The sequence below is a fragment of the Neophocaena asiaeorientalis genome, unplaced genomic scaffold (genome assembly GCF_003031525.2).
Source record: "Neophocaena asiaeorientalis asiaeorientalis breed wild unplaced genomic scaffold, Neophocaena_asiaeorientalis_V1.1 scaffold105, whole genome shotgun sequence".
Taxonomy (NCBI): Eukaryota; Metazoa; Chordata; class Mammalia; order Artiodactyla; family Phocoenidae; genus Neophocaena; species Neophocaena asiaeorientalis.
The window spans coordinates 4,680,491-4,698,828 of NW_020172162.1; the positions used below are offsets into that span (position 1 = coordinate 4,680,491).

Here is an 18,338-nt window from a genome sequence, read left to right on the forward strand (position 1 = left end):
ACAAAGGAGTACACATTGTAAAATTCCACAAAGTAAAAATTTCTCTTCACACCTCCATCCTTTCAATCCAACATCCCTTCTGAGAGGTAATCACTGTTGAGTTTGTATCTTTTTCAGATTTTTTTATACATTTGCATATACACATATATTTTTTGCACATAAGATGCCTGTGCCACTATACTGTAAACATTATTCTGCAACTTGCTTTTATCAGTTAGTCATGGCCTTTGACACCTTTCCATATCAGTTTATATGATTTACCTAATTCCTTTTCATTTATGCACGGTATTCCACTGTATAAATGTACATATAGTTTACTCAACCAATTATGTGTTGATAAATGTTTTGGTTGTTTTTAATTCTTAGCTATTATAAACTATCTATATGTTATAAACAATATATATGTATATACACACACACATATATGTACATGTATATATACATAGCCACTTACACACACACATCAATTTGCTACATATTTAAATTTTTTCTATGGGATAGATTTCAGAAAGTGAAAACAGTTTGTTGACATGATGTTACTGACACAAACCTCTCCCTGTGCCCTGATGGCTCCCAAGACAGGGGAAGAAACATTTTCCCAAAAGTAACTAGGTTTACCCTAACAACTCTATTTAAAAAAAAAAAAAGCCCCCAAATTCATTCAATGGACAAGTTTAAGAGTTTTCTCTCTAGTATTCCACTAGAATGGGGACTCCAAAACAATATGAGATGTTACAGAAAATAAAAATACTTTTTTACACATCTTAATTATAATGAGTAAATTTTGATCCCGATATATTTTGTTAATGGTCCTTTTCACCAGTGAAAAGTTTCACTTTTTTTTTTTATTATGCCAAGGAAGGTCTTACACTAACACTAAAATTATGAAGGATAAATCATGGATTAATTTGTTATGTGACAATGTAAACATAAAAGTAATCCTTAGGATTGGAGTGATGTGTCTATAAGCCAAAGAATGCAGAGGATCGCTGGCAACACTGGAAGCTAAGAGAAAGAAATGAAACAGATACTCCCCTTGAGCCTTCAGAGTGAGGACAGCCCTGCCAATGCCTTGATTTGGGGCCTCTGGCCTCCAGAACTGTGAGAGAATACATTTCTGTAGTTTAAGTCACCCAGTGTGTGGTAATTTGCTACAGAAGCCTTGGGAAACTAAGACAGGTACATGAGACTATGGTTTCTGTCCTGTTGGCATTCTTTCTTGCCTTATCTTGTTCACTTGGTATAGCAAGCTGCCATGTTGGAAAGGTCCATATGGCAAGGAACTGAAGGTGGCCCCCGGCCAAACAGCTGGCAAGAAACTGAGGCCCTCAGTCCAACAGCCTTCAAGGAATGAAATCTTGTCAACAATATATGAATGGGTATGATAGTGGATTCTTTCCCATTAGGGCCCTCAGGTGAGATATTAATCCTAGCCCACACCTTGACTGTAGCCTTGTGAGAGACCCTGAAGCAGAGGACCCGGTTAAGCTGTGCCTGGATTCCTGCCCCACAGAAACTGTGAGTGACTGTGTGTGTGTGTTGTTTTAAGCTGCTAAGTTTCAGAATAATTTATGAAGCAATAGACAAACGAGTCCACTATTCCATCCATTGTTTATGATACAAATGAAAAGGCTAAGAAGCCCCAACCATCCTTTCCTAAAAAGAATATTACACTACTGTAATAGTACATTGGTGTAATATTATTCTAAAGTATTATAACGCACAGTACTATGGTATAATAAAAGTGTTGTTAAAGTATATAGTGTTATATAGTCCTATAATATTATACTATATGGTACTATATAGTTTTACACTTGTACGTTGCTCTTTAGCTCAGATGTGCTGACCTCACCAATCCTGACAGGTTTAGTGACAGGGTAATTTAGACTCAAATCACTTTAAGTCCTAAAAGACACTCAAGTATCTCTTTTTCTGATTCTTGGGATAGTCTTGATGACATCTGGCAATGTCTATATATCCTTTTCTGGAATGTGGCAGAATGAGGAGGAATTTCTTTAGTTTTCTAGCCCTGACCTTGCTCCATCTCATTAGTGAGAATAAACTGGGCCCCTGACAGGGGGGGTTATTTGAATAACATACAAAGCAAGTGGAGAATAGAAAAAAAAAAATCAAAACTAAATTCAAACAATCAGGTATAGATTATCAGGTAGATGCTACAGCAGGAAAGCAAGAGGGCAGCTTCAATTAGATTAAACTATTCAAGGCAGAGGCAAGTATATCTGGAATAATGTAGTGGATACTGTGGTGCCCCATACGCACCCCTCTCTTCAGGGCTGATGCACCCACCCCCCAGCTGCTGGAAATATCTGTGCTAACGGATCACAGCTGCACTGGGAATGGCCCCGCTGTTACAGGTTACAGCCCCTCCTGGAGTGACCTTTGGTCAATGACAAGCCAAAGGGAGGATATAAAGCCTGGCCTCTCCCCTCAGTGTGGGAAATTTTGAAGGTCCATCCTAGCTCTAGTGCTTCCCTATAGCATCCAGGGAGGCTTCTGTTTCCACCACACTGCAGGTTAGTTTCTCCCTCTGCTCGGTTCTACTAGCCTCACTTCCCCACAGGTGTATCTCCTAATTAGAGTTGACATAAAATACAGGATGCCCACTTAAGTTTGCATTTCAGATAAACAACGAACAGTTTTTAGTATAAATATGTCCCATACATTTGGGAAATAATTAGACTAAAAAATTACTTGTCATTTATCTGAAATTTAAATTTAACTGGCATCCTGTATTTTTATTTGCTTCATCTGGCAACTTGACTCCTGAGACTACTTCCTGATAGAGCTTCTGGACACAACTTTTCATCATGAGTCTGTTTTCAGGCAACCCAATCTGAGGCGGGAAAGGTGAAGTAGGGTAACAGAAAGATGAATGAGGCACAAGTTTTGCTTTCAAAGCCTGCTGTGGAATGTTCTACTGGTGTGATGCTATCCAAAACTTATTGGGAGTAGGTTTCTAAAACTCAGTTCTATCTTCCTTTGCACTCTTATCTTCATCCCTTGTAATCCTCAGGTGAAAACAAATTCCCAGTCTGCAGACAAACAGGAACCAGAGATGCTGGTGATGCCCAAATAATGAAGCAAATCAAGATTCAATGATGCCATTATTATCAGACTCCTCACTGCATTTTTCCTTGTATAAGATTCTCTGTGTCACGTTGCTCCCTCATACGTCCTTATACCTTCTCCGTATTTTCCAAAGTTAAACAAAGTCATTAAACAGATGTCTGTGAAACCCCTCCAGACAAATTCTTTGGCATCATCACTCTTTTCAGAGATATGAGATAACTTTCCTTCTATTTTGTGTATTTTTGGAGAAAAATCAAGAAACTTCTAGGAATATATAATCAAACATTTTCTTTCATGGATTCCAAATATAGATTAAAAACATTCTATGTTCAAATTAAATTTTTAATAGAATCAACATTTACATACTACTATAATTTCATAGTAAATAGTAAAAATAACTAATTCTAGATTCCTAAACAAAATTTTGCCAAGTGTCACTCCACAGACCCCTGCCCTCATATAACTACCATTCTTGAAACTAGCTTCTTACATGGCTTTCCAAACACCATAAACTCTTCTAGTGAGAGACCATGTCTTGTTTTTAGGTGATAGGTTCACATGGACATTGAATAAATGATAGCTGCCCCATACATCCTCTAGTTGGCTTGCAGGCTATGTTAATTTATAATCCTCCCTGCCATTGAACTTAGAACTAGTTAGCGCCTAGAGACTTAGCTGGAGAGCTAAGCTGATAGCTCGAGTAGAGGCAGTCATTTATTAGAACAAATACACATGCCCGCATAACTGGAAAATACTATGTATTTAAAATACTGATTAAGGTCATGGGAACAAATGTTCACATTGAATGAATTATGGTAACATGAGTTAGGCATGCATAGACTTCAAATTCACATTTTATTGTGTTTTCAGAGTTATACGTTTTCTTACCTGCTTTTATTCTTCCCAGGTATATCTGTATGTGTTTATTCACCATTTTAACCTTCTTAATGACTTCATTCCATACCCACCATTTGCTGTGAAAGCCATCAATCACATACCAGTTCTGATGTTGCTCTTGATAATATTGCCTAATCTCATCAATATTTTTGCGGTACTTTGAGTTCTTGACAGCTATAATCTGTGAGCTGTTATGCAATGGATAAGGCGAACTAATAGAGAAACAGAAGGAATGGAAAAAGCTGTTAAAAACCTGCTTTTTCTGGTTGAGTAAAGTTTATTCCTTTATCATTGTTTTCATCACATACATTACCTTGGTTCCTTTTCTTTTTCGAGGAGCAATCTTTTGAAAATCTCTTTGGAAGGCACATCCAACTCAAAGATGACCATGGGGATGACTGTCCTGGCTTCCAAGAGACTCACTTGATATTTAGATACAGGGTATCCATCAATGACAACACTAATAAGGAGAAACATGAAAATAAAAATTCCAGATGTCTTTTCTCTCAGACCTTCCTTTCTGTCTTCCAGAAACAGTCTGTCTTTAGGATTAGCCCCGTACTGTTCCTATGTAACTTGATTAATCTTGTCACCTTGCCCTCTTTGTCTATTTTTTTTTTTTTTTTGGCTGCGTGGCTTGAGGATTGAGCCCGGGCCCCAGCAGTGAAAGCCTGAAATCCTAACCACTAGGCTATCAGGGAACTCCCTTTATCTCTATATTTTTAACCTCAGTCAGCCCAAGAGCCAGAGGAGGGCTGCATACATACAGACACAGCTCTGATTCATACACTTAGCATCATCGAGCTAGGTTTTAGCGGACTTCGAGAGATAATACATATAATACCTTGAACATTGTATTACTTAATTGGTGCTACTATTCTAGCATGAAACAGTAGAAAGAGTATAGGCTTCAGAGGCACACAGACTTAGATTTGAAACCTGGTCTGACCTCTCTGAGCCTCAGTTTTCAGTAAAAATAGTAAAATAATGATATTTAACCCTTAGAGTTATCTTAAAGATTGTAGATCAAGTTTGTAAAGCAATTAGTAATAGACTAATGGACATTCCTTATAAAAGAATGTCTAGCAAGGGAAGAATTATCCAACCCTGATCTTAATGTTGTAGTTTTATAGCAAACAGATAGTGTAAAATTTTTGTACTGAAAGGTCAGTGGCAGTAAGACAAGGTGTCTTGTAAATCAAGATTTTAAGTACATTAAAATGTTTTAAAATTAAAAGAAAGAAGTTCCTGGCACAGTTAATAGTATTTTAGTAAGAGATTAAGCAAATACGGAAAACACTGTGTTCTAAGCTTGCTTTTGTAGTAAAATTCTGTGAGGAGGCTGGGTGTGGAAGGGAAGATGGGGAGTTGGTGAGAGAGCCCTATGGTATCTGGGAGAGAACCATTCCATCAGGACCCATCAGGCCTCTGAGCAGAAATGATGGAGAATTTGTTAGTCCAACCGTCTAAGGTAATGAGTGTCACTAGCAAACTGAGAAGAGGGCTAAAGGCTGTCTGCAAATTCCAAAGTCAGGAAACCAACTCTGAGGTGCCTGAGCTGGGCTTGCTGGCTGACATCACCAGGAAGGGCTGGTTAGTCCTCCCCCAGTGCTCTCCAGCTAAGTCTCTAGGCACTAACTACTTCTAAGTTCCATGGCAGAGAGGATTATAAATTAACATAGCCCGCAAGCCAACTTGAGGATGTATTGAGCTGCCATTGTTGGTTGGTTTTTTTTTTTAATTTATTTATTTTTGGCTGCATTGGGTCTTCGCTGCTGCACACCAGTTTTCTCTAGTTGCTGAGAGCAGGGGCTACTCTTCGTTGTGGTGCGTGGGCTTCTCACTGCGGTGGCTTCTCTTGTTGCGGAGCATGGGATCTAGGTGTGCAGGTTTCAGTAGTTGTGGCTCATGGGCTTAGTTGCTGCACAGCATGTGGGATCTTCCCGGACCAGGGCTTGAACCCGTGTCCCCTGCATTGGCAGGCGGATTCTTAACCACTGCGCCACCAGGGAAGCCCGCCATTGTTGGTTTTTAATGGAAAGTAGCTCAACTCCTTTGTCCTGTGAAGGATCACTTGAGAGGCCCTCAGGATTAGGGAAATTCAGCGTGACTGGGCAGTCACTGTCCTGGTATTAAGGTGAAATAAAACCTTTGTGATTTAACCTACATTGCCCTCACTAAGATCCCTCGTATGCAAAGCTGAATGCCAGGAAGGAGGTAACACAATTTGCTTAAGTCCCAGGGCCTTCTCTGGGGAAAAAACTTGACAGTCCAGAATCTGCTCCCCGATAACTGAAATTAGAACTGTCAAGGACTTGATTAAGGACCAGTGGTAGGGAAGGGCAAGGAGGCTTCTAATATAAAACAGCCTTGAGTAAATCAGCAAGATTTTAAGTCAGTGATCTGGGCTCAAGAGCAGGGCCTTAGGTTTTATCAGCTTTTACTACTGGCTGGGACCACTGGCTGTGCCAGGGAAGCGTGGTGGAGCGGAGGAGTGTAAACTGAAGACCAGTTCAAGCACAGGGCTCTCCTGTCCAAATGCAGCATCAAGGGAGGGGTGCTGCTTCCTGTGCAGAGAGCTGGGCCAGAGAGTGACCATCTCGATGGGACCAGTACCACCTGGGGGGACAGGGGAGGGCCATGCCTTCATCACTCCATGGGGCAGTGAGGAGTTCTGCTGGGCTGTGGAAGTCGCACAGGCCTCCCTTATGGATTGTGTAAACCTGGAGGCTCCTGGACAGCTCAGGGGTTGCTGCAGGGAGGGAAGTGGCCTGTTGCCTCTTCTGGTGTTCAAGCCGAGTTTTAGCTTGACAGAAAATTAAAACATGTAACCATATAGGTGTCCAGAGTTTGAAAAGCACATCACACACACTTTACAAGAGCTTTAAACCCTGTTTACGATTAAGTGTTTTACATTCCAGTGAGTAATTTCTTCAGAGATGTAACTCCATCCCACTCCCTCTCCACCTCCACGGCCCCCACTTACCCTGCAGTGTTACTTATACTTTCCATCAGAGATAATTCTAAGGCCTGAACAGCCAGTTCATCAGGCGCTGTCATTCCTTTATGAAGATGCCAATTTAGCATAAGTGCCAGCTCTGTGTCTGGTTGGTGGTTTAATACATAACGCAGAGCATCTCCTATTGACAAACGCTTTAAGCCATAGTCACTTGAAATTTTTTCGGCAACTGAAAAACATTAAAACTTCAAACTTACTCCGTTTCACAAATTCATCAGTTAATCTCAGATTCTGGTTAATTGACATCAACAGCAAGCTAGTCTTCACATTCCTCAAAGAAATTTCAAAAATTAAAATTGCTACATTTTATTGAATTAATACTGTTCAAAGGTCGATCATTATTAGCACTTCAGGTATGTGGCTGATGGGTCTGGTTAATGAGCCAACTCCGTGAGGTTTTCTATAACCAAACCATTGAAGTGGTTTTTTTCCTTCTGCACGAGGTAGCAACATTTTTGAGAGCTTTATAAGGCATCCTATGTGTACTATTAATATTTGGTATTATGTCCAAAATAACAATTCAGTGCTCCTTGCGTCACCGGATTAAACCATTTCCCTATCTGCCCATTTACAGACTCCAGGCTGCAATCAGGCTAGCTTACCCTACACAGTTAGGCGGCAGTTAATCCTTAGGAAGTAATTTTTAAAAATTATAATGGCATATCTGACATTTTAATAGTAATTTACAGCTTATGAGGTAATATTTCTTCTGTGACTTTCTTTGATATTTTCAACTATTCCATCAAGTGCGTAGAGTGGGTATTGAAGTTCCAATTTTATAGATGAGAGAACTGCAGCCCACTGCAATGGAATAATTTGTCCAAGGGCACATAGGTGTTGCCATTTGTTGAAAGAGGACTCAGGCTTGGCCTCTGCTTCTGCTAAGTGAGACCACAGATAATAGCTTCCAATTACTGTTACATGTGGGTGTGCTCTGACAGGGTGTACAGACCCTGCTTCATCACGGTCTGGAGACAGCAGTGTGTAGAGGACACTGAGACTCATCTGGTCCCACGGGGAATACAGGTTAACTGGCCACAATTAGGGCCACCCGGGAGCAACTCCCCTGTGAGGGCCGCAGAAGGCTTCATCTCAGCTTTGCCACAAACGCGAGAGTCACACCTATTTTTCTTAAGCTATGAAAACAATTAAGCATTTACAATTTGACATTCTGTTTAAAGATTAACCTCTATTTCAACAAAAATCGAGGAATCAGATTGTCTAATCTACATTTTACTCTTTGCTGTGGTTGTAGGATCTTGAATGTCAATGTACAGCTTTCTTTGGGAAATATCATTATCTTTGTGAACTTTTAGAACACAACTATTAAAGACTCTTAATCATGTTAAGACGTTTAAATGGGGAAAACACACTTTTCACCTGAAGAGCTAAAACACAAAACTCCCTTTTATTATTTCTGGTGGAAATCAATCTTTGACCTCATCTCTCCCCTTCATTCTCTATGCCTTCAGTCATTAAGTCCTGTCATTTCCTTTTTAAATATCTCTGGTATCTGCCCTTTCCCATTTTATTATCATTGCGACCAACCGCTGTTCATGTGGTTATCACGTCACACGTCATCTTGAAATACCACACTCACCTATTGTTGGACTATTTGCCTTAAAAAAAAAAGTCTCAAGATATAAAAAATTCAAACATTATAGTTTACCAAATGCCTTTTTCAGTAATGATTAAGATAATGGATTTTCACTCTTTAACTTATTAATACAGTAGATTATATTTATAAACTTTTAAATATAATTTTTATGCTAATAAAATCTTAATATAACTGTTATTTGACTATATCTATAAATAATATTCATTTGTAATTTCTTTTTTTGTATCATCTTTGTTAGGTTTTGATGTCAGGGTCATGCTAATTTAAAAATGAATTTATATTTTTTATACCTTTTTAATTGTATGGACTATATTCTTTACTTTAAAAAAACCTGAAAATAAATTGGTCACTTTCTTTTCCCTTGTTCTGGAAAAGCTTATAAAAACACAGTAAGTATCTCTTGAATTTTTAATTCTTTGAAAGTGTGACATAATTTTCCTCCAAAACCATTTGATTCTGGGCTGTTTTGGAGTGGGGCTATATCTTTGAATGTCTTCTCCTGAATGGTTATTGGCCTATTTACATGTTCTGTCTCTTTCTGAGTCAGTTTTGATAGTTATCTTTCTGGAAAAGTGGTCCTGGTCTTCAGGAGATTCTTTTATGCTTAAGGATAGTAAAGGCAAACACACCCTTACCTGTAGTTTTCCCAGATTTTGGAGGCCCCAGAAGTGCAATCCTAATGGGCATAGTAGGCTTAGGTTGGGGTTGGCGGATATATTTGATTGGGTTCTTCATAAATTTTTCTTTAGTTTCCTTACTAGATAAAAAATAAATATACTGACGATGGATTACAGGATGAAGTAGATTCTCTGAATTTTCAACTGGCTTGATTGTCTCTCCTTCACTTAGCTGCAATATATGCAAAACTGAATTAATAAGTTAGCTTTATTTTAAACAGCATTTCCCCCAAATACACTTAAAAAAACAAATTTGTAAAATCTTTCTTATAGAACAAGAAAACTAATTATAATCAAGTACTGATATTAAAAAACTGTAAAAAGAATGAATTATTTTATACTCATATGGAATAAATGTAGTTTTTCTTAAGTGTTCCAGTTTCTGACAACTATAGTTATTCTACTTCCTTTATAATGTGTTTAGCATATACTGAATGTTTCTGCCAAGTAGTGTAAAGGTGTTTGGATATATTCATGGGCCAATTTATCTTCACAGACAGGTCCATTCCTAAGGTGGCGTAATGTACAGAAATGCGTCCTCCCAAAATCATGGTTTGAAGCCCTAACCCTCAAAGTTACTGTATTTGGAGACAGGGCCTTTGAGGAGGTAACTAAGGTTAAATGAGGTTATAAGAACAGGGCTCTAATCTGAGGACTGGTGTCCTTATAAGAAGAGAAAAGAGACACCAGGAGTGCATGAGCACAGAGGAAAAGCACTGAGGACACAGTGAGAAGTGGCCATCTACAAGCCAGGAAGAGAGGCCTCACTAGAAAAACCATCCCTGCTGGTACCTTGATCTTGGACTTCCAGCCTCCAGAACAGTGAGAAAATACATTTCTGCTGTTTAAGCTACCCAGTCTGTGGTATTCCATTATGGCAGCACGAGTAGACTAATACAGGTGGGGTCCCGGGTTATATATGGGAGTGTACTGGTAGGACAAATCCCACTAGCTTCTCTTCTACATTTTTATACAGACGAAATCCCACTCACACAAACATCAAGAGCAGACACAAAAGGGGAAAATACACCTAAAGGCAGCCTAAGGTGTCGGTATGGAATGGAGAGGGAGGACTGGTCCCACATCTTTGCATTGGTGATGATGACGACTGGGTAATTAAATGGATATCTTTTTATATCATCAGATGGCCAAGCATCAGTCATCCCTGGACTTGACAGAGTAGGTGGGAAACAGTATGGTAATATTGCTCCTCCCCCAGAACTACACCAGGATAGTTGTCACAGGTCAATGGTGTTGTCAGCATCATCATTCTTGGGCTGAAGTGATATTCATGGCTGGGAGTAAATGTTAGGGATAAGAAGAAACTCAGGGATGGGGTGGGAATGTCTGCTCTATTTCTTATACTTGGTAATAAAAGAAAAGCTGAAAGTTTAATGATTCCATTTCAGATTCACAAATTAAGTGTGAATTCTTACAATAGTTTCTGCTATTGCCCAAAACATCTAGCATGTATCTTTCTTCTCCATAGGTCAGAATACCCAAGGTGTCATCAAATCAGAAACATCAAGTGGTCAGGCACCCAGAAAGATTCCCAACAGCCCTGAAAAAATGATTTATATGCTTAAACCCTTCCTATGACCATGCAGTCATTTCTCCACAAGGCATCTTTATACAATCCTAATTATGTTTGGACATGGGTCCTTAAATAGGGTTCTGACTTTGATTGCTTCTTCCCCTCTCTTGTCCATCTCAAAGAGAAGGTTAGGGTGTAACTATTTTTCAAAAGCTTTCTAGGTGATCCTAATACATGCTTAACTTTATCTGATTCTCTATGGAGGGAACGGTCATAATGTTTCTATATTTCAGCATGATATTTGAAAAGGTCTCTCTTGACATCCTTACAATGAAGGTAAAGAAGATATCACAATTAGGTAGAATTGAAACTGATTGTATCAACATCAGCCAGGAAGGAGGTTTCAACTAATATGCACATGGCTCCATTTTGGATCCCTTCCTCCAAAATACTTTTTATCAGTGACCAATACACGTTAATAACAACAACTTATATTATTTAAGCATTCACAATAAAACAAGCACTGCTGCAAGCACTTTACAATAATTAACTGATTTAGTAATTGTAACAATATCATGAGGTAGGGACTATTCTTATTCCCGTTGTGCAAATGGGAATGGCTCAGAGAGGTGAAGTAATTTGTCCAAGATCACTCAGCTAGTAAGTGGTGGTTTTGAACTCAGGCAGTCTGGCTCGAGAGGCCATGGTCTTCTCCACTGTGCTACTTCACTGATGGAAGTAAGAAGGTACACTGGTTGAGAGGGCAGGTCACCTTTATGTGACATTCTTTTACTGTCTTTATAGCACTTAATACAACCTGACAAGAACTTATTTGTTTACTTATTTATTGCCTAGACAAGAACTTATTTGTTTACTTATTTATTGCCTATCCTCCCTCTCCAACCCAACTAGAATATAAGGCCCATGACAAAGGAACCTTGTCTGTTTTATTCACTGCTCTGGTCTCAGGGACTGACACAGTGGCTGGCGTGTCCTTGATTAAGATTTGTTGAAAACCATCCCACATCTGAAGTTACTGAATTCCAATTACATTAAATGTTTGTCCACACTGCCTAAAAATACAGTGCTTAGAAATAAGTTTGTGACGAACATTAAAGGCACATTTTGTATGGGATCTCACATTTTCCAGAGAACTTTATATTCTTGCATTTGATCACAGTGGCCTGATGGCAGTATTCTCCCATCTTAAAGGTGAGGAAGCAGAATCAAAGAGTTTAAAGGACTTGCCTAAAATTAGATAGCAAATTGTGTCAGAGCTCAGCTCCCTAGATGTCTAGTTTGAAAATATTTCTACTACCATCTTCTGCTACAGAGTTAAAACCAAGTTGGAACTGGATGATCTCTACAGAAACAGACGAAAGAAATTTAAACCCTTCAACTACTTTCCTACTTCAGAAAGGCGAAACAACCACACATATTTTTATAGCTAGTTAAGAATACTATACAATGCTTACAATTTTTTGAACTTATCCACTGTCTTCTTAGACATACTTAAAAAAAAAGAAACAAGAGAAAGAACATGGCTTTCAGATGCATTTGCTGACATTACCTTTACAGGGTCCCAGTAGCCAAATGAGCTTATATACTTGTAGGTAAAGCCGAGCATTTTCTGGGCAAGGCGGGATGATATTGGATAACATTTCTCGAAAATGCTTGCACGATTCTCCACCAGTGGTTTCAGTTTCATATTCAATATGTATTGTACAATGTGGGTTTTCCGAGCTCCATTAATGAGAATTACTGGTATCAAAAACTTCTCAAATTCTTCCTAATGAAAAAAAATCATAAAACCAAATATTTTTAGTGGGAAGGAGGCTGGCAGTATTTAGTTACAGCACATGGACATTGCTAGTAACTGATTACTTCAGTCTAGAGAACAAATATTTTTCAGCTTCCAAGTAACTGCAGGTTGGCAGCTAAAACTTTGACCCTATGTGGCTTCCATGTTGCCCTTGATTTACTAACTAGTTTTTATAATTGTAAATGGTGCTGACGAAAGGGACCTAACCCCTAAAAATATACATTTCTTTTGAAATGTTAAAAAGAAACCAAGGTATAAACCAAATTGCTTTTGTTTCATTCTCAAACGTTATTTTTTGAATTATGAAAAATGAAAAAGTAATAACCTGTATTATTTGTAAATTATTCGTATCTGCTTCAAATTTTTCTCCCAGTTCACCTCTCAGGCGTTCGAGCGCATCAATTTCCTGCTCTTCATCTTCCTCACTCATCACTTCCTCATCTTTTGGAAATTCATCAAGGATGTTGTCAATATCATCTTCCTCATTTTCAGGTTCTTCCTCGCTCATGTCTTCATCTTGTCTAACAGTCTAAGGAAGAAAATATTCCCTTTTACTATACATATAAAATATGGAACAAATGACACTGCTAACTAATCATCTGGGATATTTTGGAATAAGCGGGTATTGGTTAGTATGGCATGCAACGTTCATCAACTGATATAGTAAAATTTCAAATATCTGGCACCCAAGAAATTTAATGCCTTCAAGACTCTAACACCACGGTGATCCCATAAATAAATACCTAGACAAGATATTAACTGCTAATATTTAATGCTATAGTTGTCAGAACATTACACGTTTCTCATGGTCTTCAGTAACAATATTTAATGCAACTCAAAGAGTATATAAAACACTCCCTAGCTGTGTTAGCTTGGACAAAACCAGTTTCCTCGTCTGTAAAATAGGAGTAAGGAAAGTACCTCCCTCACATGGTTGTTGGTAGTGCTAAAATAAGTTAATACATGCAAAGCCCTCAGAAAACTGTCTGGTACATGGTAAGCATGCAAATGATAGCTGTTATTCCTATTATTATGCTGTTATAGTTATTATTGTCATTTTGTATAAAGCACTGTTCTAATAGAATAGTACACGCCCCTGAGGAGGCTGCAGCTTATCTGAGGAAACCAGAATTAACACATAAATGATTACTGAAGACCACGACAGGATACTGATACTAAGTGGTGTTGTATAGGCTTGAAGTGCTACAGTCCAGTTTGCGTAACACTGAACCCTGTCCTAATGATCCTCCTGCACTGCCTCTATGCACGTCGCCCAGAAGTATCCCTTGTCCCGGATGGAGCACTGCCTTCCCGTCGGAAACCTGGGAGTTATCTTGACTCCTCGCTCTCCATTATTGCACATCCAGTTTCTAAGAACAGGAATCCTAAATAATACTTAAGACTCTCTCCTGCTTTCTAGTCCTGCTCTACTGTTTGCCCTCTCATTACCTCTTGCCTGCACAGTTCTGATTAGCTCGCTATTTCCTGATCTTTCTAACTGATTAGACCCTGGTGCCTTTAAAGGCGCCTGGAGCTAGGATTTGGACTTGGAGGTGCCGGGAGGAAGAAGAGAGGACAAAGGGCCCTTCCCTGTTCTGTGCCCAGGCTCCTCTTTCCCTGGAAGGAGTTTGGCGTTGGAACCATGTTTCTCAGTTCTTATTCTTTTTTATTTGAATTTTGAAGCCATTTGGTTCTCTTACTACTTTTTCCTTTTTCTTATATTTTGACAATTTTTTAGTTTGAGATTTGATTTGCTAACGATCACTGGAGGCATGGTGGGATGAGTCCACACTACGAGCTGCAGACATCTTAGTTTCAGATGAACTTTTGCTCGCCTCTCCAGCTCTATTTAATAGCACTTCCAACTTGTTTTTTAATTAAAAAAATTAAACTATATAAGTTTAACAAGAAACTTTCAATTAATTTAAATGCTATATTGTAGTTTCCATGAACTTTTTTTTGCTCTCTGGTTTTTCATACCATCCTGTTTTTGTTTTACGGATACAAGTTCTTGAATTATTTAAGGCAAATTGGAATTTTTTAACTGTTTAATATATTTCCTGTATTGTCTATTTGTTTTAGAGTCAATTATTCTGTTTGTTCATCTTGGCTCTTCCTTGTATTGATAATTTCAAATATATGGCAATCCTTGGTTGTCTTCATTTTTATGAATGAAGGACTAAACTGATTAATTCAGAGCAACTGTAAGCTCTGGGTATGTGAGCAGGACAGGTTGTATCATGCTTCCATTTAAGATGTGAGGATGAGAAGAGGCAGGCAGGTTGGATCTTGTCCCAGATGATGAAGAGTACCAACCAACATTCTGTGGACCTAGAATTTTCTAGACAGATTAATTACTTTAGAAATTATTTACTTTTTTCTTCATGGGGACAAATGTCACTGTTACATGAGGAGCTGGTGGGATCAACCTTAAAACATTTTTCTGCAATTTACCCTCTTGGACTTTCTAGATAATCAAATATGTGCAAATATTAAATTTTGTTCTTACTTTTCAATATGTATGCTGTTTCTCTTTCTGATCACATTGCTGTGGCTAGTTCCTTTAAATTTTTTAAAAGGTTAATAGCCTAAAAATCTTCATAGAAGACCATCTGAGAGACCCACAGGTTAATTCTTTTTAGAGAAAAAGATTTTAGTTTTCTGTAAGTGGCATTTTGGTCCTCTGGAACAGTGCTGCTTTTTTTTCTTATATCGAGTATCTTTCAGTCCTTATGTTAGGAGATACATGTTCTAAAATTCATCGTCTCAGAGATCTGCCTCCAGTATGAAGGAATAAGTTCATTTAGCCTCTAGCAGATAATAACCATAAGCCATGGACAACACACACACAAATACACACACATTTTTTTCCCCTCTCTCTTGCTCCAGAGGGCTTCTGGAGAGTGAACAAAGGCAGATTTTGTAGAGTGGTCAAAATTTGGAGGGAGCGATAGGCTTAGGGTCAGTTCTCTTATTCTGTGCATTTGCGTGGAAGGCAGCCTCCATTAGAGTGGTGGCGGCAGAGGGGGACTAAAACTCTGATAGAAAGCTCTGTCTTTTGTCACCTACAAATTGGCACTTGCCCTCTACCTCTATAAGAATTAAATTATGAGCTGCTGTAGCTGCTGACCTTCAACAGCCCTGGAAAGAAGTTCAGGATGGATCAGAAATGAGGCACTCTGTGCTCTAGAAAAAACTGGCAGAACAGGTCTTCAGATAGTTAGATATTTTCAGGAGATGATTTTATGAGCCCAATTCTTGCATCTCCTCATATCTAGAAAAGTGATAAAATCCTTCACGGCTACTCCTGGCATTCTCCTGCATGTGGCTACGCTACACTTGGTAAAAGGGACCCAGGCACCAGAGAAAGAGCTAGTGTACAGGATGAGGGCAAAGATTCTGGAGCTAGGGGTAAGAGTAGAAGCAAGGCCTCCAAGCAATTGGAAGATATGCATTGTAAATCTGTATGAAGCCACTGGTTTATAGAATATTCTTCAGTCACATTTGGAGACTAAAATTCCACATGATGGCGACATTTTCCTATAAAATTAATGGAAGTAGTCACCTTGAGACTTTGAAGTGATTTCTAATGTTAAAAGTGTTTTATTTGTTGCTAAAAAGTCAGACAGCAAAGGCAATAATGTTAAGGCTGAGAAGACAAACCTGGGAAGGGCTTTATCTGCATATGGTTCCCTAACTGCTTGGGAAAAAGGTGAGTCAAGAAACTGCATATTTCTGTACAGAGAGGCAGATGATGAGAAGACCCCTGGTTCTGTGCATGAAAGCAAGCTCCAAGGTCCATGTGGAGTCAGGATGGATTCAACTCAGGTTGTCACATTAACTGATTATAACAATTGTACTAAGTGATCCTTGAGATGCTGCACTGTGTTTAGTCTTTCCTTGTCTGAGGCAGTAGCAGTACATATAAAATTCCCATCAAAAAAGTTAAAAAAAAATACATAGTTTTAATCTCAGAAGATCTCATTAAAAAATCTCAGGAATTGTCTTCCAAAAGTCAGTTTGTATAAATTAATTGTGGGAGATACATAGCCAAATTTTATAAAAGATTAAGTCTCAGAAGAGCTAACTTACAAAATCTTATTTTGTTTATAAGACAGAATATTTTATCTGAGGTGCTTGGCTGTAGCATTTGGGTCAGCTAGGTCAACTGGGGACTAGCTCCTCTCTAAACAAAACGAAATCCATGATCTTTAAGGTTTATCTTTTCAAAAAATCAGCCGATGGAAAAGAGGAGCTGTATTGAACATCCTGCACAGTATGTGACTCTGAGCGTCTACAGGCTCTGCCCCATTCCATTCTTTATCTCGACGTAAGCTATATTTTAGCCCCAGCACAACTTCACAGGCTCTCTGTCTAGACCTTATACCCAAGCTCCCAGCCTATCTCCCTGTAGCATGAGCTGAAGTGTGAAAAGCACAAATGAAAATCCACAAGAAGCATAGTTTAATGTAGTATTATTATATTTTGTATTAGATTATTTAAACATCTTGGTTTTCTTTGTTTTAAAATTTTTGTTTTTCTGATTATAAAAGTAATAAAAGTTCATTGTAAACAGTTATAGAATACCAAAAAGCGTAAAGAAAATAAAAATGATATATAATCTCAGAACTTGTACATAAACTCTATATCTCCATCAAGACTTCTATGCATCTTTTTGATGCTGAACATCACTAATTATTAGAGAAATGCAAATCAAAACTACAATGAGGTATCACTTCACACGGGTCAGAATGGCCATTTTCAAAAAGTCTTTGAACAATAAATACTGGAGAGGGTGTGGAGAAAAGGGAACCCTCCTACACTCTTGGTGGGAGTGTAAATTGATTTAGCCACCATGGAGGAGAGTATGGCGTTTCCTTAAAAACACTAAAAATAGAGCTACCTTATGATCCAGCAATCCCACTCCAGGGTATATTTCTGGAGAAAACCATAATTTGAAAAGATACATGCACCCCAATGTTCACTGCAGCACTATTTACAATAGCCAGGTCATGGAAGCAACCTAAATGCCCATCGACAGATGAATGGATAAAGATGTGATACATATATATTAAATAGAATATTAGCCATAAAAAGGAATGAAATTGAGTTATTTGTAGTGAGGTGGATGGACCTAGAGTCTCTCATACAGAGTGAAGTAAGTCAGAAAGAGAAAAACAAATACCGTATGGTAACACATATATATGGAATCTAAAAAAAAGGTTCTGAAGAACCTAGGGGCAGGACAGGAATGACGATGCAGACATAGAGAATGGACCTGAGGACACGGGGAGGGGGAAGGGTAAGCTGAGACGAAGTGAGAGAGTGGCATTGACATATATACACTACCAAATGTAAAATAGATAGCTAGTGGGAAACAGCTGCATAGCACAGGGAGATCAGCTTGGTGCTTTGTGACCACCTAGAGGGGTGGGATAGGGAGGGTGGGAGGGAGATGCAAGAGGGAGGGGATATAGGGATATATGTATACGTATAGTTGATTCACTTTGTTATACAGCAGCAACTAACACAACAATGTAAAGCAATTGTACTCTAATAAAAAAAAAAGAAAAAAAAGAGAGTAGCAGAAAAACAAAAACAACAAAAAACAAAACAAAAAAGGAACGAAATTGGGTCATTTGTAGAGATGTGGATGGACCTAGAGATTATCATACTAAGTG

General features: G+C 38.5%; 1 protein-coding gene across 1 annotated transcript in view; it reads right to left on the reverse strand.

Moving 5' to 3' along the window:
• The window catches only part of AK9 (adenylate kinase 9), a 116,062-nt gene that overhangs the window by 5,579 nt on the left and 92,145 nt on the right, over positions 1-18,338 (reverse strand). The window contains exons 30-35 of the mRNA XM_024755840.1: positions 12,983-13,186; positions 12,406-12,624; positions 9,260-9,473; positions 6,974-7,175; positions 4,301-4,447; positions 3,979-4,199 (exon numbers count right to left, since the gene is read on the reverse strand). Of these exons, the coding sequence (XP_024611608.1) occupies positions 3,979-4,199; positions 4,301-4,447; positions 6,974-7,175; positions 9,260-9,473; positions 12,406-12,624; positions 12,983-13,186 (1,207 nt within the window). The remainder of the gene's footprint in view (positions 1-3,978; positions 4,200-4,300; positions 4,448-6,973; positions 7,176-9,259; positions 9,474-12,405; positions 12,625-12,982; positions 13,187-18,338) is intronic.